At 36.6% G+C, this 24710-nt stretch overlaps 2 protein-coding genes across 2 annotated transcripts in view; both read right to left on the reverse strand.

Moving 5' to 3' along the window:
* LOC137388774 (pre-rRNA 2'-O-ribose RNA methyltransferase FTSJ3-like) overlaps positions 1 to 3460 on the reverse strand; it is a 33671-nt gene extending 30211 nt beyond the window's left edge. Inside the window, exons 1-3 of the mRNA XM_068075224.1 lie at positions 3332 to 3460; positions 1735 to 1887; positions 1028 to 1207 (exon numbers count right to left, since the gene is read on the reverse strand). Of these exons, the coding sequence (XP_067931325.1) occupies positions 1028 to 1207; positions 1735 to 1887; positions 3332 to 3401 (403 nt within the window). The 5' untranslated portion in view covers positions 3402 to 3460. The remainder of the gene's footprint in view (positions 1 to 1027; positions 1208 to 1734; positions 1888 to 3331) is intronic.
* Positions 3461 to 5411: 1951 nt separating this feature from the next.
* Positions 5412 to 23594, reverse strand: LOC137387364 (ankyrin and armadillo repeat-containing protein-like). The gene is made up of 11 exons (XM_068073767.1): positions 23478 to 23594; positions 21516 to 21668; positions 18196 to 18399; positions 16676 to 16678; positions 15397 to 16563; positions 14516 to 14618; positions 13269 to 13419; positions 12156 to 12312; positions 10705 to 10852; positions 9768 to 9887; positions 5412 to 6083 (listed from the first exon to the last, which is right to left on the reverse strand). Exons 1-11 carry the CDS (start codon positions 23530 to 23532, stop codon positions 5822 to 5824), a joined length of 2523 nt encoding a protein of 840 aa, XP_067929868.1. The 5' UTR covers positions 23533 to 23594; the 3' UTR covers positions 5412 to 5821.
* Positions 23595 to 24710: the final 1116 nt, after the last annotated feature.

The raw sequence follows: 24710 nt of genomic DNA on the forward strand, positions 1-24710 counted from the left end.
TAGTGCACTTTTAAGAGAAAATTTACTTCAGCATGTGATGTGGTTTCAACATACGATACAAATCTTGGGACAAATGAACTTTGTATGTGGAGGTTTGACCATGCATAACTAGCACTGCAACTGATGATAGAATAAGACACCCCTACCTGAACAATATACAGTCAAACATGGATAACTCAACTTCACAGGACCGAGCGAAAGTGTTCGAGTTATCAGAGCGTTCAAGTTATCAGCGCACTGTCACAAGTCCATGTATTTATTTATTAGTAGATATATGTACATATACAAACTATAATATAAATCAAAAGCATAAATGGCTTGTTTCAAATTAAATGCTTCTAATGTAAAGTTTAAAAAATAGTTATCAAAAAATATAGAGATTGTTCTATCACTTGAGATTGGTTTGTTGTTTGAGGTGATGTTATTGCCGGGACATTTTTTATATTAAAATCGGCAAAACTTTATCGCTGTTGAAATGATCAGAAGAAAAGACATCTTTTTTTCTCTGAGCGTTTTAACCAAGATCCATTTTGCCAATTTTTCTTGAAGTTCATGCGAAGGTTACCTCACTTTTCCTAGCTTCCGAAGGGCTAGGAAAAGTGGAAAGCATTTTCACCAAACATCCGCTTAGCGATGGCTAAGCGGATGTTTGGTGAAAATCAAATTTCACTAAACCTTTAGAAAAGTCGTTGACAAAAATATTTTGCCGATGATGGTAATAACGAAGCCTATGAACTATGAAAAGTTGAGGCTTATCTCTATGGCTTGGAATAAAGTGATTTTCTAAAGCAATAACAACCGTTTCGGTAGCCGATAGGCAAAAAACTGTTCGAGTTAATAGAGTTGAAGTCGAGTTATCTAAAGCAATTTATCATTATGTGGGAGCGAACCAAAAAAACCGTTCGAGTAAACCATGTGTTTGAGCTATCCGAGGACGAGTTATCCAAGTTTGACTGTATATACATGTATTATATGTATGTGTTCATTTAACAAAACCAACAGAAGCTCGTATCATGATGCGACTGACCTTGAGAGAAGGCATCCTGCAACCAATTTTGTCCGACATTGGGAGCACCGTCATTGAGCACCACATCAACTTTCCAGTTCTTGAGTTCCTTCTTAAGATCTGACCGACACTTTTCCGTTGTGATGTCATCAACCAGCGTTGTCACCTTGGGGATTGGCTTAATCGGCACCAAATCAACACCTGTAGCAGAAGGTTAACACAAGCATAAGAGGAAATCATTGCAAAAGAATTCATTCAACGAGTCAAAAGCATAATTATTCTCCATCAACTGACTGCAATAGCTGCACAAAGGTTGGTCTATAAACATGTGCTAAAGTATAGAGTAAACAAGACAGTAATCGTCCAAACCAGAGACCACTGCCAGCTTCAATTCATACTATGAGGAATCAAGAACCAGGTACTGTAGCTGGACTATATTTAACCATGCTGCATATCTTTTTAACTACCGTAAAACCTCTATTTGCAAGCCATGGGGCACCATTTTTTAACCCTTCCTCATAATAATGGCCATCTCTGACAGGTGGTGTTCAAATAGGAATGGTATCGAAATATTTTTTATAGACTGTGTGGTTTAAAAGTTATGAGAATTTATACGCACTCTTGTCAAATATTAGGTTTTACCAAATATGTGATACGTAAAGAAATTTATTTGGCAGGGAAAGAGTTGATAAGTGAATTGCAATGCCTAAGTAAAACCAGATACTCACCTATGATAATACTAGACACAGGCATGTGATTTGCAGCCACCTGGCACCATCCTCCTGGAGCGGCGCATAAATCAAGACAAGCTCGAGATTTCTCCAAAAATCCAAACTTTCTATTTAACTGTATTAATTTAAAAGCAGACCGAGCTCTGTAACCTAAAATAGAAGCAGCATTACAATGCTTATTGAACAACACAGACATCTAGGTGCATCAAGAGCTAGCATCTGTGATGAGCCATATGAGAGATGAAGAAATAACCTGCAGCGGTGTGCGAAATACCAGGATCTCGGTGTAGGAATAATATGTAGGAAAACTAAAATTTTCATTTTCAACATTGTTACTCATTGTGCATTTAGTCAATAGCCATAAATTATATATTAAATTAATCCTCATTTTGTCCTGATTTGAAATACATAAATCAAACATCTGTAAACTTATATTTTCGAATGATTACGTAGGCAAAATTCAGAACATTTCATTTTTAATAGCTGAAGAAAGCAATAGTACAGATATTACCACGCCACATACATTTTGAATTGCTTATTTCAAGTCATAGGCCTATATATGGCTTATCTAAATGACTTATAAAGTAGGCACTCCTACGTAAATAATCCGTTCCAGGAACGTTTGTGTTATAGGGATTTTACGCTATAGGAACAGTAAAATACATGTAAATTACCTAATCCAATTCAAGATCTTTCCAAACTCACCCCTTTAGCATACAGAATGGAAAAACCTGACTTGACTTTTTTAATTTGTGGCCTGAATTGTAACTGCAGTATTATTGGTTCACCTCGACTACTTTTCTCTTTTTCTGATCAATCTCACTGGTTTTATATAAAGACCATGTTAGAGGCCCGTTCGAGGTAATTTTACAATAAGTTGATGGAGAGTGCACACGGCTGGCTGAAACAATAAACTTCAAGGGATCACACGAAGCAAATTATTTGCTTTTGGTTGCAGATCTACATAAGCTTCAAAGATAGAGGAACCAGAGCAGGTTTTTATGCAAACTACCAACAATGACTCCCTAAAGTTAAAACAGGGTTTAATGAGTCAAATTTGAGTTTATAGATATTAAGCTGACTGCCAGGGTTCATGTAAAGCGCCAATCGAATTAACGTAATTACAATAAATACTCTTGCAACAATCATTTTTTATATTGGACCAGTTGACATGTAGCGTTTACCAGATATGATGTGCATATTCTTTATGATAATACACCTCATATATTACTTTGTCTGTCGCTATTAGTCCTTGTGATATTAAGAACAAAATTTTACATTCGTCTTCTGTCTGAGTCATCATAGTTGTACCTATATCTGCTAAAAGGATAACATCTAACATAATTATAACCCGACTGTTTATAACAAGCTTGTGGTACGTGTCATAACGTACAAACAGAACATGTTAAAGAAAATACAATCTAAACATAAATCGTGCGCATTGTACTTAACTCTAAGCTTGTTTGTGTACACTATTAATGAATGAACAATTAATAAATACAATCTTCGAATTGTTCGTTGACAAACTAGTATCTAGGGTTTGTAAAAGGATCCTGGCGAGCGATACTTGTACGCGAAAAAAACAAGCACTTACCAGTTTCTTTAGCTAAATGATAAAATTTATCTCTTCGAGCCTTTCCAACCTTCTTCTTCGAGCCACCCATATTCTTTTTGTTGACGCTGATTCACGGATTACGAGCGCGATGCGACTAACCATGTGGACTAGTAGCGAAGATGGAACAGTTTAGTTCTTTAAACGATAGGTAAGATTTATGTTAATTAATGGAAATAAAAATATTACCTGCGCGTTGTTCAGTCTAGCCATAGACAAAAGTATGATCGCTAGAGTTATCGCTCCTTCCCGTCCATTTGTAACTTAGTAACAGTTCTATAAAGTAATTCTTCAAACGAGTTTCTATTATTGCTTTAGGCGTCAATAATATACTGTAAATGTAATGTATTTACAATCTATCAGAGACTGGCTGTTTGTGCTTTGCTTGTTCATATCAACTTAACAAGTGACTGTTTTTAGTATTCACCCATGCAGACCTGCCAACCCAAGAGTGGGGCAATGCGTGAGATTTGGTTTTGGGCAATTGATGTATCAATGATAGTATATATGAAATTGTGGAAATTGGGGCAAAAATCTCACGCATTTCTCACGCATTTTCATTTTTTCTTTGGGGTGATTGTGTGAGTCTCACCCCCAATGCGTGAGCGTTGGCAGGTATGCGCCCATGGTTAACTCTAGGCACAGCTAACCCCTCATCTAACAATCATAATAGACATACTATTGAGGAATAAAGCTATAAATTAGCAACAAATTAAAAACTACCATCATATTCTCACTACTGGTGTCAGTGAATACCAACTAATCTTTTAAAATTAATTGTTGAGTGAGCACATTTTTTCATGCACCACTAATGCCTATATGATATTTTCTGCCAATAACACATTTGAAGAGTTGTCCGTTTTGTCATTGATTTACAATGGATTTAAAAAGCCAAGCACACTTTTAAAAAATGGCACAATTTTTATGTAATTTGGTAATTGTAGAGCTAACAGCTACCACTTCCATCAACAAGCCTTCCCTTTGCGAATCTTTGGTTACTCAACTTGGTGACTGCTCTAATTTTAGATTAATATACCTACATGTAAATGCATTTAATCATCATCATCGCAAACATCACACTTCTTTACCCATTTTGTTCTTGACATTTAATGATGTGATTTGATGGGTGTTTATGTACAGTAATTACATGTATGCCAGTTTTTTGAAAAATTATTGGTATACAAAAGAGGAAGTATTATAACCTAGAAGCATTAAAATGATTTTACTGAAAGTGCCAATGAATATAGCGAATATAAAAGGTTTGATTTTTTAAGCTGACAAAACATTATTTAGCAGCGCTGCTGAGCCTTTACATGACCCTTTGTGAACTAAAGAATGATAATAGGTGATAACACTACTATTATAGCTCTGTAGTTGTCAATACTAAATACCCTCTCTCTCTCTCCCTCCCTCTCTCTCCCTCTCTCTCTCCCTCCCTCTTCCTCCCTCTCTCTCCCTCTCTCTCCCTCTCTCTCCCTCCTTTTCCCCTCTTTTTCCTTCCCTCTCTCCTTCTCTCTCTCTCTGTCCCCTCTCTCTCTCTCTCTCCACTCTCTCTCTCCCCCTCTCTCTCCCGATGTCTCTCTCCTCATGTCTCTCTCCGCTCCTATCTTTCTCCCTCCTCTCTCTCTCCTCTCTCTCTCCGCTCCGATCTTTCTCCCTCTCTCTCTCTTCTCTTTCTCCTCTCTCTCCTCTCTCGTTAGTAGAGGCAATTAAAACTGTCTATAGTGCATAACTGGTATATCGCAGTGCTTTTGCAGATGTTGTTTTTGGTTCTGGAAGGCTTCCTGGTTCACCCTCTTAATTTGTATAGGTTTGACGGTTTAGTCGCCGTCTGCCCAATCCATGCACACGGAGGTAACAGATTGTATGTATCACTAGTAGCAGGTTTATATAACCTAGTCTCTCATGTATCAACTGATGAAGGCTGAGTGAATGTCGCTTCATGATGTACCTCTTCTTCTTTAATCCCATTTATTATGTACTCAGACAAACTTTTTTCAACTATATTTTAGGGCAATAAAGCTAAATAACCCATTACTCGCTTTTGCAGTGATCTTACACAAACAGACAGGCGTAAAGTTGCAATTCAACAGGAAATTGGGAAAAGTGGAAGAAGACTTGTTTACTAATTCATAGTGTTGAAGTTAATAGAAACAATCATAGTATTCTTCACAGATAACTTAACCTCACTTCAGTATCACGTCCTTAGCAGCACGGCACACAACAGTAAAACACCGAATTAAGTAATAAAAATTTGAAAGTTTATAATGAAATAACACCTTAAATTTAAAATATACAATGCTACTATCATCTTAAGAAAACTTTTAAAATAATTTGGTATAGATTCTACTTTATATAATGACAAAAAAGACACAAAACAGCATGCACTTCATATAAATCATTCACCAGATTTAAAATCCTATCTATGATTTTACAAAAATAAATAATTTCTTGAAGCACATTGACGGGGTTTCACTCTGCAACAGTGACTGCTCGAGAGTGTGATCTGTCAGAGACTCTGTCAGCAGCATTGCTGTTAGCTCGTTCATAGACTGAAGCTCTGGTCGAAACGGCATCAGCTTCTTCGTGATGTTGAGAATGAGAGAGAGAATTGTTAGAACCATGTAGCGCATTTGATTTGGAGTTGCTCAACCTTGTTGGGCCATCAGATGGTTTTGGCATAGTAGTGGATATCCGATAACCTTGTTGGCTCACTAATGTCGGGCGTCCTTCTCTGTAATCATAGAATAAAATGAGTTAATTGCTGGTAAATATGATTTAATTGGTCACCGATTATTCTAATGCAACTCTTACATATGATTCAAGTTTTTTAAGGTATGATTAGCCATCTTGCTTGCTGCCCTTTTAAATCTGTATCAGCTTTATCTATCTACTATGTTATAAAACTGGGACGCGGTAATTTTGAAAAGGTCACATTGAAGAAACGCGGTAATTAAAGTGCCAAATAAAAGGTTGCTTTTATGGGTGTCAAACTCGTGGCCGACACTGTATAATGTTCCGTGATGTTCGATGACATTCCGTGATGTTCGGTGGCATTCCGGGATGTTCCATGATGTTTCATGGCGTGATATGAGAGAAGAGTTATCACAGCAGACTCACTACGACTTATTTAATTCACAAAGGTAGCCCCACTTCAGGCAATGACAGACTCAATCAGTAATCTTAGAATTTTTGTTTCCGGTGTAAATGTGCCATGATCTATCTGATTAGAAACTGAAAAATCTGTCTTCGTGCAGGTTAATGAAAATTGCCCTTAATGAATGCATTCATGAATCCTTGCCGTGAACAAATTTGCATCGAAAATTAATCAAATCTCAGACATTGCTGGGCTTAGTGCTAGTCTATATACAAAATATGAGTGTTTGTCTGTTGGTTGATCTGCCGTGTGTCCAGTTAGAGGGATAAACCTTTAGCAACAAAAAATGCACTTCGCACTGGATTTGAACTCAGCATCTCCAGTTATTGAGGCAAGCAAGCTAATTCATTGAGACGCATGAGCTACTTTCAGTGCAGTAGTTCAATTGTACTCACAGTCATGACATCGGTTCAAATACTCATAGCGACGGTGTGTAACACATGACGTCACTAGAGCCGCTTTCACGGCTCATGGCTCTTATTATAGTAAGTTACTCAAACTAGCCAATTTGCTAATTTGAGGAGACATGGTAAAACGTAGCCAATAGTAGCTACATTACCTGCCACTGCGTATCAGCTGTTTTTTATTACCCGTGCAATGCCGGGATTTCAGTAGTATATACATATAATCTTAATTGCTAGTGTTTCTCTCACTACTAAAATATTCTATAACTGTTGTCAAAAACCAAAATACCCATTAATCATCTCTGAGCTAAAAATCTAATATTGCTTGATTTGGTCAAACAGTTTGAGTTACGCATTTTAGATAGCAAACAACGCAGCTGTCAAAGTGACACAGCTGTCAAAGTGACACAGCTGTCAAAGTGACACAGCTGTCACATTGACACAGCTGTAAAAAGAGCACGGCTGTCAATGTGACACAGCTGCCAAAGTTACATTGCTGTCAAAGTGACACAGCTGTAAAAAGAGCACAGCTGTCAATGTGACACAGCTGTCAAAGTGACATTGCTATCAAAGTGACACAGCTGTCACAGTGACACAGCTGTAAAAAGAGCACAGCTGTCAATGTGACACAGCTGTCAAAGTGACATTGCTGTCAAAGTGACACAACTGTCACAATGACACAGCTGTAGTAAGAGCACAGCTGTCAATGTGACACAGCTGTCAAAGTGACATTGCTGTCAAAGTAACACAGCTGTCACAGTGACACAGCTGTAAAAAGAGCACAGCTGTCAATGTGACACAGCTGTCAAAGTGACATTGCTATCAAAGTGACACAGCTGTCACAGTGACACAGCTGTAAAAAGAGCACAGCTGTCAATGTGACACAGCTGTCAAAGTGACATTGCTGTCAAAGTGACACAACTGTCACAATGACACAGCTGTAGTAAGAGCACAGCTGTCAATGTGACACAGCTGTCAAAGTGACATTGCTGTCAAAGTAACACAGCTGTCACAGTGACACAGCTGTAAAAAGAGCACAGCTGTCAATGTGACACAGCTGTCAAAGTGACATTGCTGTCAAAGTGACACAACTGTCACAAGGACACAGCTGTAGTAAGAGCACAGCTGTCAATGTGACACAGCTGTCAAAGTGACATTGCTGTCAAAGTAACACAGCTGTCACAGTGACACAGCTGTAAAAAGAGCACAGCTGTCAATGTGACACAGCTGTCAAAGTGACATTGCTGTCAAAGTGACATTGCTGTCAAAGTGACATAACTGTCAAAGTGACACAGCTGTCAACTTAACCCCTTGTTCTGATTATCTGATGGCCCAATTGAATCCAGTTATCATTTCTAATAGTGATTTGAGGCTCGATGTTTTTTCTCTACAATGACAAGTGAGCCGTGAACCTCTCTTGTCAGACTTCAGCTTGCCTCCGATTCTACGAAACTGATTTCTAAGTTATGGGATCTCTACACGTCCTATTGATAAATGTATTGTGACATGTCAGTTCATTAAACTAATATGTTGTGAGAAATAACTGAGTCAACAGTATTTTTTAATTTAGATACTACGATTAAAATGTCAAGTTTTATAAACAAACAAATCACTCTATCAGGTAAATATTTAAATTCAAATAAAGCTTGAATGACAAGACTTGACTATTATAGATACACTGTGCCTTGCTGTCATATTTCTCACAAATGCTGTCACCAATATTAGAGTTTGTCTGTTTACTGAGACAAAATATTTTGCTCTGAATGCTATAATCTCATTTGTAATTTAAGATTAAAATTGTATGTTCAAAGATACACAAAAATACATATTTTTGGGGATGTATCTACGTATTAAACAATGAAAGGAAAGACAGGCAAAGGTAGAACAAAAACAAAGCAAAAAACTTTGCATCTTTTTGACGAGCACTTTTGTCTTGCTACAATGCCAAACTCTTTCCTTCACTTGCACCGTTTTCTAGGTTGAAACAAACAAAATATTGTTTAGAATCTGTTAGTTTACTGACTACAAATTCTTTTACATTTTTCTATATTATAGTGTTTAGTAGTTTAAATAAATGATTTCTACAAAAAATTAAATGTCTCAACTCCATAATTCATTTGTAAACATTTATCAGAGAAAAATAAGCGTGATTTCAATGCTGAACTTTTTAAATTACGTGTTCATCGTGCTTGATAGTTTAGCCACGGTAACTGTGCTTTATAGTTTAAGTTGCGGTGACAGAGAACTTATTAAAAGTCGTTAAAAACTTTGAGGAGTACTTCCAAAATGACAATCTATTATAACTGTTAAAGCCAGAAGAAAGTTATGTATAGAATAGTGGAGACAGCTGTGGAGGTTTCATCCATTCTTGTAAAGGTTGCTACAAAATGTTACTGAACTGAGCTATTTTTATAATCTCCTTCGTGAAAACAAATTGAATGATTGAAAACTTTCTAAGCTGAAATATCACAAATAATTGTGTGTGTGTGCGCGTGCCTGTGTGATATGTGTGTGGTGTGATGTGTAGTGCGTATGGTGTACGTGATGTGTGTGTATGTGGTGTATGTGACGTTGTGCATTAGTGTAGTGTGGTGTGTGGCGTGGTATGTGTGGTGCATGTGTGTCTATCAGCTTGCATAAAGGGCTTTGTCTAAAACTCACACACAATCCTTTCGCCTAGTAGCTAAAAATATTTGGTTTCAAACTTTGTCTGATTCGTGAGAACCAGTCTTTTAAACGCCCACCTGCAGACTGTCAGATTGAAAACGGAAGTCTTGGCCATCAACTGGCTTACTGTTAGTATAATACATCGTTTATATATAATATATTGTTTATATATATAATATATTGTACTTACTGAATGGGAGGAAGGCCAATCTTCTTATAGTGTTTCCATTCATGCAGAAACTGAGGAGATATTCTACTCTTATCCGCATAGTAGAAAAGACATTTGATGAGATACGGATCTACTCTGCACCTGTGGCAAAGAGTACTCACGTGATAGGAGTTGTCTACTCAACAATAGTTTTATGACGGGTTGCTTTGATTCACTTGCAATGTCACTATTTCTATGGCAACAATGACTACATGCCTGCTATAATAGAGCCAGTAGCTAGAAGCTATAGAGGTATCATACATTCACCAAGGTCACACGCTGTGTGAAACAGTTCAAATATAATTGTTTGTGATTACATTTGTTAAAATATTTTTCTCTGTAGTTTATTATATGCCATAAAGTATTTCTGTAATGGCTTCATCATTAACTTGTAGATGCATAAATGCTATTACTATCACAAATCATTAATGGTCTGTGTTTTAAAACAAATATCCTGATTACATTTCAATAACGGGACTGAAAAATCCTGCGAGGAAATTAAGATTTCACACAATTGAGGCCGATCATCTCACACAAAATGCAAAACGTTCTAATGCAAAACAATGAAACACATTGTTTTGTGTTAGAAAGAATGTCGTTTTGCCATGAACTAAACACTACTTACTGTTATTCTAATTTTTTCCAACCAACTACAGCAAAAAAGCCTTTACCTGCATCATCTGAGTATCCCAGATTGATCGCTGCCATGGTGTAAAAACTCTACTTGGGAGATAACAAGGACTATGCGCTACAATTATTCAGTGTGCTATCAGGAGTTGTTCACTCACAATGTTGGACTTGCTATCCAAAGTCCATGATTTGTAATACGCTATGCTACATCAAGTGAATATTCATTTACTTAGGAATGCCTTCAGAGTGAAACTAATTGAGTGAATCGCTACGGTAACTGCAAACTTACCTGTTGAGGAGTTCTCGTTCTGCTTTATGATTAAATGAAAGATAGGCAAGAGCAATTGCCATGCACCCTCTGACCTGCGGATGGTCCGATAGCATGAGGTCACACAGCCTCTCCACGATCTCTATGGCAACCAGTGCTGCCGGAATGCCTATGTCAGCACCAACAACAGTTAATAATTATGAAATCTTTTGTCAGTTTTGAACAGAATTAACAGCCAATTTTTCTATAATCTACTAACCAATAGGCAAACAAATAAAAGAAATAAAATCTAACTAGAGCAACATATGTTACCACAACTTTGTTAACATGTGTTACCACAAGTTATAACAAAGTTACTATCTACATTATTTCTAGAATAAATAACTATGACAATCACATAAAACAGAACTCTTTTCAGCCATATTACCCAAGCGTTTATCTACAAGAGATATCATTAACAGGTGTTAAGAGACACGGACAGGCAGTGTTATGAGGAGTTGTCTTCTCACTAGACACAACCTGCTCTATAACTCAATTTATAAATCATGACCAAACGATTTTGCCTCTTTTGTTTAAAAGTTGATTAACTCATCTAGGCTTGTTGTTTATTTTATCAAAGTATGTTCAAGTGTTACGCATCTACATGTACGCATCTACATGTACATGTATCTATCATCTCGTATACTCAAATATCATATATCTACATGTATATACGCAAATAGAGCTTTTAACCAACCATCAGTTGATTTATGTCTAAATAATACAAACCACCATCGCTGGCTATAAAACCATACAAATTTTTAAATGCTTTTGTTGCAATAAATGTGTTCAAGTGCGCTCAAGATTGACTTTTAAATCACTGTGGCAGAAATGCTTCTCACAAACAACTATCTATATGTGAACAAAGATATTCTCATTGTTAACATACCCTATATATGAGAATCGCTAGTGCCAATTGGAAATGTTTATAAAATATTTTAAATAACCTTTTTATAATTACATGAGTTAAAATATTTTTTGTAGTTTAATATATGCCATAGAACATTTGTGTGATTTTTTGTTTTTTGTTAACTTGTAACATTTCCTTCTGAGCAAAATACATGTACATGTATATCAATGCAAATAGTTGTATAATTGCTGTCGCTATCATAAATCATTGATGATAATAATATTAATCGTAAATGATGGTCTTTGTTATAATACAGATATCTTGACGACACCTCAACGATGGGACTGAAAATTCTAGCAAAGACATTATGTGTTCACACAAGTGACGAAAGTTTTCATTGGTCATTCTAATCGCCAGTAGGATGCATCCTTTAGTAGAATCCGTGTGTGTAGCGACAGAAAATATCCACACTACTTATTGATGATTCATTTAGTCGATGTCCGTAGCTAAATAATCAATCTGAAACATATATCAACTTGCAAAAAGCGGATGCCTGTGAATGGACTAAAAATGCTGACAGTACCTGCTCGTGTGTGAGCTAGCCTAGCAACACAGTCGGCTGCTAATGCTTGTATGACAGGACTGCGAGATTCATGCAGAACATCAGATATCAGCTTTATTCCTGCTGCCGATACGACTGCTTGCTCTTCATCAGGTATAACCCGAGACAGCACTATTACCTGCACAGCAGAGATATACTTATTTCTATTACTGAACCAAACATATAGTAAATGAGAGGTCTTCAGAAGCTTGATAAAAGAAAAATAATTATTTATATATATTATATGCCACATGAACTTGTGTGAGAGGGTGCTGCAAGAGTATGTCAGCACCCTTTCACAGTGTCGCAGGAGTATGTAGCCACATCTGGCCTGGTTACATCTGTTTTCAAACTTAATTTAGTAAGCCAACCCAAAAATTGAAGTTTTGAAAGTTTAACAATTTCAAAAGCCAAAAATCGATGTTTGAAAAGCACATAAATATTACCAAGGCAGCTGAGCAAAAACTCAGCTGCCTTGATAATATATAAAAAATGTATATTGTAGGTTCTACAGAACTAAAATGCTTGTTACTGCTGGTAATACTAGCAATCTGTTTTTGTTTTGAGAAAGCCTTCAGAAAGGGCAGTTTTATGTACAGATGTCGGTGCTATGGCTTCGTTTTTCTCTAATGTGTAATTGCGCAGAGTGTGTTTGAGAAGTGTGTTTACTCTATTGAGTTTATCTAGAGCAATGTCAGAGAGGGAACTAAAGCAATATCAAAGGGTCAGCTAGAGCAATATTGGAGAGTGAACTAGGGCAATATCAGAGAGTGTACTAAGGCAATATCAGAGAGTTAATTGAGGCAATATCAGAGAGTGAACTAGGGCAATATCAGAGAGTGAACTAGGGCAATATCAGAGAGTGAACTAAGGTCAATATCAGAGAGTGAACTAGGGCAATATCAAAGAGGGAACTAAGGCAATAGCAGAGAGTTAATTGAGGCAATATCAGAGAGGGAACTAGGGCAATATCAGAAAGTGAACTAGGGCAATATCAGAGAGGTAACTTCTGACACACAACCAACAATGAAGCCAGAGTGACTACGACTAACCTACAAGTAACAGTTTCAAGAGTGGTATACTTTCTACACATACCTGGAAGGCAGCATTGCATCTGAAAAACTCGTCATCACTTTGTAGGAAATCAAGGAAGCACGAGAACCTTACTCCACCCTCGGCAGCAATGGCCTGCTGCTGGGTCATGTTGTTAAAGGCAAATGTTGCTAGGGCTCCTCCTGCTAGCAGCCTGTGCAGCAACAAATTTCATAAGAATAAAATGCTGGTAAATCAACAGCAATGGATGATATGGCAAATGGTAACAAAAGGTCTAGTGTACCAGAAAATGTTAGACTCTTTCATTAGTCAATTTTGTTTGCTTATTTACAGTAAACTCATAAATAAAGTTTGAAAGTAAGAATGGTAACTGTTGCTATATGTTGAATAAAAATAAATTTTCTGTGCACAGACATTTTTATTACCCGAGCTACGCCGGGAATTCATTGGTCAATATTTATAAATAAAGATTCTATAGATAGTAGTTAAAAGGAAAAAATTGTTCATGCTGATAATATTAATTATATACTTAAATTTCATTAAGTATATAACATAATCTGTGCTATAATTTAATCTACATATTAAATCTAATTTTGCCATTGTGTATGTCTGTTAGTCCACATAAACATGCGTTTCCACATTTTTTGATCGATTTCGTCCAAGATTTTCTCACATATGCTCCTTGGCTTCCACCAAGAACCTAAAAATATTTTATTTTGAACGATCAGGTTCTTATGAACCAGCCTATTAAACACCCACCTGCGGGATATCTGATTGACAGTGAAAGGAATCCTGGTCTTTGCCGTGCTTACTGCTAGTATAATATATATAATATAATATATATTATATAATATATAATATAATATATATAATATATATAACATAATAACATGAAATGCATTATAATATAATCTAATAATGGTTTAGACAAGCATTCAACTAAATTCAGCGACCCACAATACACTGTGATGTAATAAACAGTGTACTCTTTTTATAGTTTTAACTATTATCATAGAAATGACAACTCTTAATTTTGTAATTCCAACTCCATCTTAGATTTTCTTCCACATATATTTATAATTGGATTTCACCTGCTACCCACGTTTGCTTATGGTAAACATTTGGTGAACATACCACATATTTCATGTATGATATCAAACACAGTATTAAAATGTATTTATATAAGTGGTACGAGCAGAAAAACTTATATGTGTAAATTGTAATCCTTAGCAATCTGTTAAGAGGGTGCATAGCTTGAGTTCCTACAGTAAAGACAGCTATCTAATCACCTGACAACAGCATCTTCTGAGTATAAAAGTTTGAGGATTCGCACATAGCTGAACTCTAGGGCTTGAGAACCACTCCACAGTTCCTCCAGAACCTCAGCATTTCCTGTTAAACAAAGTGGATACTACTTGCAACTTCCGTTAATATTCATTGCATTTGTTTGAGCTTCTCTTTATCAATGCATTTGAGACAAATAATTTTTCTTCAATCATAAAGATAACATTTAATAGAGCTATCTAGCTATCTAGCATGACTAACTGAATTGGGAGCTCTTATTTGCAGTGAATGAGATATTCATGTGTGCTTAACAAGGCTTGTCCAAAATATCCTAAAATGCAATTTCCTACCAATTAGTATATAAGTTAATTGACAGCATGTTAGTCGTTTACCGTTAAATAATAATAGCATGTTATTTGGGGCAGATGAGAGTCTATACAATGACATCTTAGTCACTCTGTATATGTCGCAGCACAGTAAGTGGTATATTAATCAGCTCAGAATATAACAACATTTTTAGGGATTCTTTAGCCATAATACAATTGCGCACTGCTTAGCTCAGAGATGTGCTAACATGTCTAAAGAAATGTACATAGATACGCTTATATGAATTCACCTACTAATATCATTATGCTTAAAAGCTCAATAACAGTCAAATTATAAGGGCGTTTGCATTCTCAAATGCCACCGACGTGCTTATTTGACTAATGGCATATTATTCAGCTATAAAACCTGTCCGAAGTCAAGCTACTGACAGCATTTCTACCATTAGCTTGCTATAAATAATATTATAACTCTCAACTATGCAGAGCTACACAGAGCTTCATCTATATCTACACATTTCCTTTAACCCAGTTATTCCAGCCATGACACTCGATGATCTTACCTAGAGAAATGCTGGCCAAGGTCAACGCTGCCTCAACTTGGATGAGTTCACTTTTACTCAAGGTCATCAGGGCAATAAGAGTCTTAAGGCCACGAGCTTGCGCTGTCGTAGACTGATTGCGTTTGTGAGGAATATAGCCAACGGAAAGACAGAGGTGACGAATGCTTCTAATTGCGCTTACAACCAGATATTCCTTGTCTTCTTTTAGCACTCTGACTAATGGATAAACGCCGTTGGCATCTGCGATTTCATCCTGCCTATTGTGCGCTCCTTGGGCTAACACTCCTAGACCCTCCGAACCGATGTATTTTAAAGTTTCCGACAATGAACCTAAAAATTCGATCAATTGATTTACCTCTATTCTCGCTGCCATCGCTCTTCGATCTTCGGCACCACTTCCCGCTAGAGCCCAAAGCGCACTCGCGGTCTTCTCTTGAAATATTTGCACCTTACTGCGTCGAAGAAGTGTCATTAGGGGTCCGATCGCTCCTTCTTGCATCACATATTTTTGAGTGTAGTTGTTGTCATCGACAACCATATGTATGGTGTCGACAGCACTCAGTTGAATGTCTTTGTTGTTAATGTTGCATAAGGAGATGATAGTTGGCATAATACCAGCATCGGCGATCGAATTTTGGTTTACTTCATGATGCCGGGTTATGCGGCTAATACAATTGTTTAATGCTAGCAACAGATTTGGATTTACTGCTTCTTGGAGAAGGGAGGCGATATTTTTGATGCTGTTTGCTGTAGAGTTTAATAATGTCTGTCGCGGTTCATTTTTGTCACAGATAACGCCGAGTGCGTTAAGAACTTCGACGAGAACTTCAGGTTCATGAGGAGTACTGAGGACATTGACCAAAACGGGAATAGCTCCTTGGTTAGAAGCTTGATCAGCATATTTCATGACTGTGCAGAGAATGGAGAGAGCTTGCGAGGTCCGCTGTACCACCAGACCTGTTTTAGCTGTAAGACGTTTGATTAGGATCTCAATACCAGAGTTGGCCACCAGCTGCTCTTTCACCTGCCTCTGAGTGAGGATGTTTATGATGCACTGGAGGGAAGCCGCCTTTGCCTTGTCACCTATTGAACTTTTGATGACCTTCACCAGGATTGGAATAGCACCGTGGTCAAACACTCTCTTCCAGTAGTCATTCACCGTGCCATCTGCATCTGCATGTGAAAAAAACTTGAACTTGACCAAGCAATTCTATTGAGATGACATGAATGTGGAAGTGATGACATGAATGTGGAAGTGATGACTGAAAAAGACGAATACTAACTTTGATAATTAACCTAATTAAAGCTTTGCAGTTTGCAGGTCAGGTCTTCTAGATTACCAGGTCACAGCCACAATATAGTCAAAAACCTTAGGTAATACTGGTATGGCTTTGGTCTGCTCAAAGAATAGCAACAATGATGCCGTGAGTTAATGCAGTGACCTCTAATTATAAATATGGTTAAGAAGTCTAATGTTTTGCCTCGACCCAAATCATACATACAGATGTTCTAATAATCATATGTAAGCTATTAAAATTAGCACCATTTTTGTCCTTTGTTTGTTTCAAGAATAGCTGATAGAACTCTGGAATTAGGTTTGTGTATAGAGATCAAAGTCTGGCTCAAATTCTGTATTGACTTTAACATTCATAGTGAAATTCCAAAATGTAAGAAATCAAATTCTCTACGTATTAACTTGAGTTAAACAGTTGTAACTCTATAATGGACAAATAAACTATGACGTCAGTCTCTATGTCAACATCAATTCACCAATAATCATTGTACTGAGAGTTAATGCAGAGGAATGAAATAATGAATTTTTCAGCCACAGAATCTGACAGCAATTAAGTAAACTAGCAATATTATGTCTGCACTTATGTATAACCTTTCATTGGCAATAGTAAATCATCTACAAAACAGTGTCTTTCATTACATTCAGGAATTATTGAGTGAGTTGAACAAAAGTGTTGTAAGAGTTGATAATCTAGTAGTATTGTAGAGGAGTCAGGATAGTGAATTGGAGGTTGTAGTAACAGAAAGTTTATGAACTGAAACATATGATGGTGGATGTAGCATGTTGGTGGCATGGAATAGAAAACTATGTTTGTCATATGTGTGGAAGGATAAACACAAATATTCTGGGCAGAGTTTATTCTGGGCATGATGGAAGCCTTCCCTTTTAGAGAAAAAAGAACAATGTCATATTTCAATAAACTACACTTTCATTACCATTAAAACCCTTTATGTGTTAAATACAAATGCGCCATGCATAGTTTTACATCTATATATGTAATTCTCAGTGTTTGTTGTTTGTCATTTGTCGCTCCCGAGTCCAGTTATAGTGATGCAGTTTTAGGAGCAAAAAATCAGCTTCGTACTGGATTTGCTCTCTGAAACTCTGGGGCTGCAAACGGGCATGCTAAAGCACTAGACTACATTGCCATAGCAATAAATAACACTGCACAACATACTTATTAACATACTTATTACACTTAATAATCTTCAATACCGATTCGATCTGTTAAAATACTCGTGCTTCAGCTAGCTGAGGCTTAAAAAGCGCCACATAATCTTTTTTCGCAACGCTGGCTCAAGTTATACTAACGGCTCTTATTATAGTAAGATTAACTAGCTTAATTTACTCAAATCCATTAGGTAAAAACTTAGTAAATTGAAATAAATTTTCTATGCAAAAACTTTTTAATTACTCTTAAGTAATGCCTGGCATTCGACTAGTAAATATGTATAACAGTTATACTCATCTAGTTAAAGCATATACAAGTAGATTGCTATATCTACCTGGTTTGGTGAGGTCACTCAGTGAGTTCCCTGCTGCTGCTGACTCTTCCTCAGAACTAGAGCTGATCAACTTCAATATCTTTTCCCACACTGGAACATCCTCATGGCCGAGCTTGATAAAATGCTCAAGGACAGCTGTGTGTCCCTCCATGCAGCATATCTCAACAATCCCATGGTTTAACGTGTTTTTAGCCTGTAAGTTGCCTATGAAAAAAAAGATTTATATTTGAGTCATAACTGCTCTTACATAAGTGTTTGCGTTAACAGACCCAGTAAAAGAATAGTATATGAGTTTTACAGAACTTTCTAGAATTATCTTTATTCATCTTGAATCGAAGTGATAAAACATTTCAAAAATGAACAAGGTATCAATTATTTGCTATAAAAATTAATAACATGCTGAAGAACTAATTAACAGGCAGCACCATTAAAAGGCAGCACTATTAACATACCTATAAGTATTTAGAGTTATAAAACTTCGGCATATTTTGCTCTGTTCACATATACTTATCAACATGCCACAAGTTCATGTGAAAGCTTTGGCCATAAAATGACAAAAGTTCATATGAAAGCATTGGTCGTAAATCGTAAAAGCATTGCTTGTCTATATTTGAATTGGAATTGTTCTAAAACTAATAGGAACAGCTCGCAAAAGATTGTGGATAGATTTTTTCGTTATTTGAGTGTAAGCCTTTTCTCTATTCTTTGAATAAGTTTTGCGGGTTTATGCATGTGATCTACCTCTCTACCTTCGAAAAGTAAGAATTTTACTTAAATTATGCTTTTCTGCCATTTATGCCACTGGTCAATCATTGAATAATGCAATCTAACAATTGTGAGGTACAGCAAGACCTACTGTATGTTAGGCAGTGAAGTTTGATGAAAGGCTATATTTATAGATTTGGACTCTCGGTATAAGTCTAACAGACTATTTTAAGCTACATTTGACTTACAAAAAATTCACATTACAGTTATTTGGTATCAAAAGGTTCACCATGTCTTACTCTGCTGTGTTGTAGATGCAAAATATGTGGAAATGTGATTACAAGCTCTTAAAAGCTCAAAAACGAACAGTTAATCGCAGTCATCACGAGACCGCCATAGATTGGAATCCCTTTATTTTGATGACGTACTCAAACATTGTGGTTATTGTTTTGACACGCTATGTTATCATCTGAAATTAAAGGCCAATTAAAGGCCAATGAAAGGCTCAATATGAAACTTCTTGTAGCACAAATTTACGAAAATCACTTTGGGTTCTACCAGAAAGCCTGTATCAAATATAGATGCTCGCTATTTTACAGTTTCGCTTCAGCCTGATCTAATCATCTAGTCGTAATCTGATCATGTGAATCATACTTCCTGCCAAATATCGCGAAAAATTTCTTCAGCATTTTTCGACTATCACAGTTGACCAACAGGCTCGTCATGTTTATCAGAAGATGATATGCACTCCTTCGAGCTAAGGTTAAAAAATTAAACAACGAATTTTTAGGCTAGGTTTTGAGATATCAGTGCTGAAAGTGACAGCATTACAATGATGATGAAATGGACGCGCAAGGACAATAATCATGGTTTAATTGAGTGCGTGAAGTATATTTGTGAAAATATTTCGACGAATGAGGTTGCATGAAAGTGTAAACAGAAGCCATCGTGTTCAACTACGTCCCATTTGAGCCGTTTTGGAAAGGGATTCCAATCTACGGGGTTTTCGTGATGGCTGCGATTAACTGTTGGTTTTTGAGCTTTTAAGAGCTTGTAATCACATTTCCAGGTATTTTGCAGCTACAACACAGCGAAGTAAGACATGGTGAATTTTTTGATACCAAATAACTGTAATGTGAATTTTGTTGCAAGTCAACCTTTAAGCGGCATATACCTAATTTTTGTGCATCTATTTTATAAACTATACACTTAACTGGCTATACATTTAGCGGGCTTAGATCGCCCTTTGTCATAAAATACCACTTTTAGTTAAACACTAATTAGAAACAGTTATACCTACAAATACTATTTGAGACATATGCAGCTATGATAATTTTTTCACCGTAACTTTTATGTCAAACTAACAGTAAGCCTGACAATCCCAGTATTCCTGTCATTTTTAATGAGATAGCCTGTAGGTGGGTTTTTGTGAGACTGGTTCTTAGGAACCAGGAGCTTTGAACCCAAATAGTTTTAACAACCTGGCGGTAGGCATAGGAGCATAGGCTTGTGAAGCTTAGATAACATTGGCCAAACATGTGGAAACACACAGGTTTACACAGACTAACATACAAACACACGATGACAAGGTGAAAATTACTAATATAGGTATGTTTAAATGTACTATGAGTCTCTAATGCGTGAAGCTTATCTGTAAAATTAACAAAGCCATGTATGAAACTCTGTTAATACTTGCAACTCTAGCTTTTGAAAAAACACTTGTCGCTGTAAGCTGGTTTTTCAATTAATTTTAGTATAAATGAAATGAAGCACATTAATTAATTTCTGGTCACCTGTTTACCGACTGCAGATTAGTATCGAAACACAATTGATTCAAACCTCTTCCAATATCTTCGGATTACAAGCCAAAGGGTTAAATGAACCAGAACGTTCAACTGGACAGCCCTTTCAACGAGTGCAAAAGTCTATTGAAAGAGCGTTGCAACAGATGGTTATCCATGGAGTGATAAACACTTTTGGAATAGAAGGCTACCGGTAGAAGGTATGTTAACCACATGTTATCTTAAAAGACTCCCACTTCATTAGCATTGAATTGAAGGCTTTACTAAGGTGAAAGATAATAAAAACTAAAATGTTCCATATTAAAGTTGCAAAACCATCCGTTAACTCAGAGTCTGGTTGCTAAGTGCTATGTATCAGACTCCAGTAATTCCTTTTATATCGGGTAGAAGATGCATGTTTAGCTAACTCCTCACTTGCATGATATCAACACAATATTTTCATCGTGCTAAATTATTGTGTCATCTTGTATCATTGAAAATCTCCCTAAAAACAAAATACCACTTTTTCATCCACCTGATTAAAGCTTTTTATAGCTTTAAAATCTTTTGAAAGCTATAAAAAGCTTTAAAAAACTTTTTATAGTTTTAAAAAGGTTTTTAAAGCTACAAAAAGTTTTCAAAAGCATTTCTTTTTTGCCACTCTTTTGAAAACCTTTATAGCTTTAAAAAACTTTTTAGAGCCTATGAATGCCGTATAAAGCTCTTCAAAGCTTTTTTACGCTTTTACAGCTTTTTGAAGATTTTCAGAGCTTTTTAAAAATCTGTGATTGGCGCAAGATCTAAAGTTTGTGTTCTTATGACACACTTTCCTACCTCCACAGTCAATGAGAATGTTGATTGTTTCAATATTTGCGATGCCAGCTCTAGTAGCTACGAGTAGAGGTGTTTCTCGAAGCTCGTCTTCTGTCTCGAACTCTAGCTGACCTTCAGTGTTCTTAACAAACTTCTCTACCGACTTGAAGTAACCTGTTTAAATCAAGAATAAAGATGCATTTCATTAGACGCGTTCTTTCATTTTTCTTCTATAGAAACATACGGACAGTTTTTGTAACATATGTAATAGAAGGGCATACTACCACGAAGTTAGTCTAAATGCCTAAACATCAGTCTAGATAATGTTTCAGGCTATCTGCTTTGAGTTAATTTTAACCATCCGAGTGGAAAAAATAGATATATTGTTTTAATTACTTAACATTTACTGATAGGAACGACTCGTTCACAAATAGCTATTCGATTTATACATATATTCAGAGAGACAAGCACACATTAGTAAACCAGTCAGATATTATGGTGGTAGAGGAAAGCAAGAGAGCTACTATAATATATAGCAGTACGCAATGACTACAACATAGCCAGCAAAGATAAGAAAACAGAGAAGAATATCTTCTACTCGGAGAAGAGATTGAAAAGTGTTGGCATGTAAAAACGACAGTAATTCCATAGTCATTGGAGTATTGGGTGTAATAATAACACTTGCACATATAATGGGGCTTGCCCAAATACCTGCAACGATCAACACGCATGATTTGCAAAAAGTCGTGTCATTGAGAACGGCTAAGGAACGGCTAAGGAACGGCTAAGGAACGGCTAAGGAACGGCTAAGGAACGGCTAAGGAACGGCTAAGGAACGGCTAAGGAACGGCTAAGGAACGGCTAAGGAACGGCTAAGGAACGGCTAAGGAACGGCTAAGGAACGGCTAAGGAACGGCTAAGGAACGGCTAAGGAACGGCTAAGGAACGGCTAAGGAACGGCTAAGGAACGGCTAAGGAACGGCTAAGGAACGGCTAAGGAACGGCTAAGGAACGGCTAGGGAACTGCTAAGGAACGGCTAAGGAACTGCTAAGGAACGGCTAAGGAACGGCTAAGAAACGGCTAAGGAACGGCTAAGGAACGGCTAAGGAACGGCTAAGGAACGGCTAAGGAACAGCTAAACTCTCAGATCTCTAGTAGGACATCCAGATATTACCATCCCCTTGGTTTAATTGGAGTGAGGAAATAGATTATGTGTATAGATTGTAGATGACCGATTTAGTTATTTGCTTGATTTCTGCCTATGTCTACCAAATTAGTTATAATGAAACCTTTGTTTGCATATTTTCATATCTTTGCTCATAAACATTTTAAACAAACTACAAATTTCACAAAGTCCTATGTCAATGTCTATGACAAAAGAGTCAATGGAATAAATTATTATCAGTGAACTTGCGTATCTATATCTTGACACATGGTGTGAGCATTTTCGTCTCACTCATGAGCTTAGACAAGCTGCGATTGTTATTATATATATATAATTGATGGACTTATTAATCATGCTTATTGACTGTCAAGAAAGCATTTAAAAATCTCACAATGAACAGAATTAAATTTAACTAAATAACAAACAATTAGCTGTAAAGATATTTGTGGACATTTAACAATATTGGACCACATGCAACGACATTAAATGATATCTAATGAAGTTATGCAATACGTAACAATGGTAAATGGTCGTGGGTCTGATTCAACCACGCCAAAGACAATAAATATAATTTAGCTCATAGAACACAGCAAGATTTACTTGTTGCTGATCTACGAGATAGACTAGGTATATCTGGTTTGTTTTTTTCTATTTTTCAAACTGCTTTAGCAGTAAATAAGTAAACAAGCATTTAATTTACTCTCCTATACAATTATAGATGACATAATCCTCGATCTGAGTTGGTGTCACATATTAACATAGTAATACTATGGCGAAAATATGTTTTGAAAATAACGCAATGTAGGCACACGCTGACCTTTCTTTGAGGCATGGTGGATGTGTGCCCAGCCATTTTCATCTACCTCATTCATGGCGACCTCTGTTCACCAGACTTGACACAAAGATGCCTCGCTCTTCCGCTTGTTGGCTTCCTAAGGAAACAAATGAAGCAATTACTGCCGCTATCAGGTTGGGTTAATCTCTGTTTACTCAAACAATAATGTAGTTAGAAAACATGACAAATTGATGAAATGCGTTTCACTAGTTTGGTTCTTAGTACCTTCTTGTTAGGGGTAAGCAGAGCCAACCGTTGAGTACAAACCTTGTCAGTAGTCAAGGTAGAACACTACCCCTGCCAACCTGATGTGACACCGCTTTGATTATCTAACCCGAAAGCTCTAATTAACCATTTGCTTTCACATTTTTAGCACACACAATACCCTCTATGATAGCCAAACATTTACTAACACACTCTTATGAATGTTGAGGTGTTGAAAAACAATAGACAAATCACATGCATCAATGGAACGTTATGCAGGAATTCACAGCTCAGTGCTTGCCAGCTTATTCCTGATCAATAGCTTCTGTTTGCAAGAAAAACATTGAAACGTGAGTGCAGTTATCGGTAATGAATCGGTTTATGAAAGATATGCATGCGGACGCATGTTTGGTACGCAAGCATTTAGGGAACAAATGTTGAGCATTAGTCAGTCATAAATAACAACAACACAATGCGTATCTTTTTTGCAAGTAACCGGTGTCAAGGGATCAGATAGCCGTGCTAATAATACCTTTTAGATCAAATTATCACAACCAACTTGATTGCTCAGCATATAAAAATAAGCTTGTCAAAACATGACACGCAGTGGTCAATACTTGTGGGCAGAAACTTGTGAAACTATCTTGAATAGTTTAGAAGCTTCTAGAAGTTTAGGAATGATGATTCACTTTCTGGCTGATTTTAGCTGGTCACTCAAGTAATGCCGAGATGCATGAATGTTTTAGTTTGGAGATAATCTAGTGGAAACCTACTAGCAAGGTATAAGACAGAAGTGGAGCAGCCATAGTAGCGACCTTCAAGTTGTAATTAGGTTTTATTAAACAAGAACTCTCCCAATAGCAAGCCAATTTTACGAACAATCATTATGGGAGCGCTTGAAGGGCAGAAAGAAATGAAATACAGTGTATATAATATTTCACATTTGTGAAAAGGAGTCTTCTAGTAATTTAAGAATATCTAAAATGTTAATGATAAAACATTTCCATCCTA

The sequence above is a fragment of the Watersipora subatra genome, chromosome 2, assembly GCF_963576615.1.
Source record: "Watersipora subatra chromosome 2, tzWatSuba1.1, whole genome shotgun sequence".
Lineage (NCBI taxonomy): Eukaryota > Metazoa > Bryozoa > Gymnolaemata > Cheilostomatida > Watersiporidae > Watersipora > Watersipora subatra.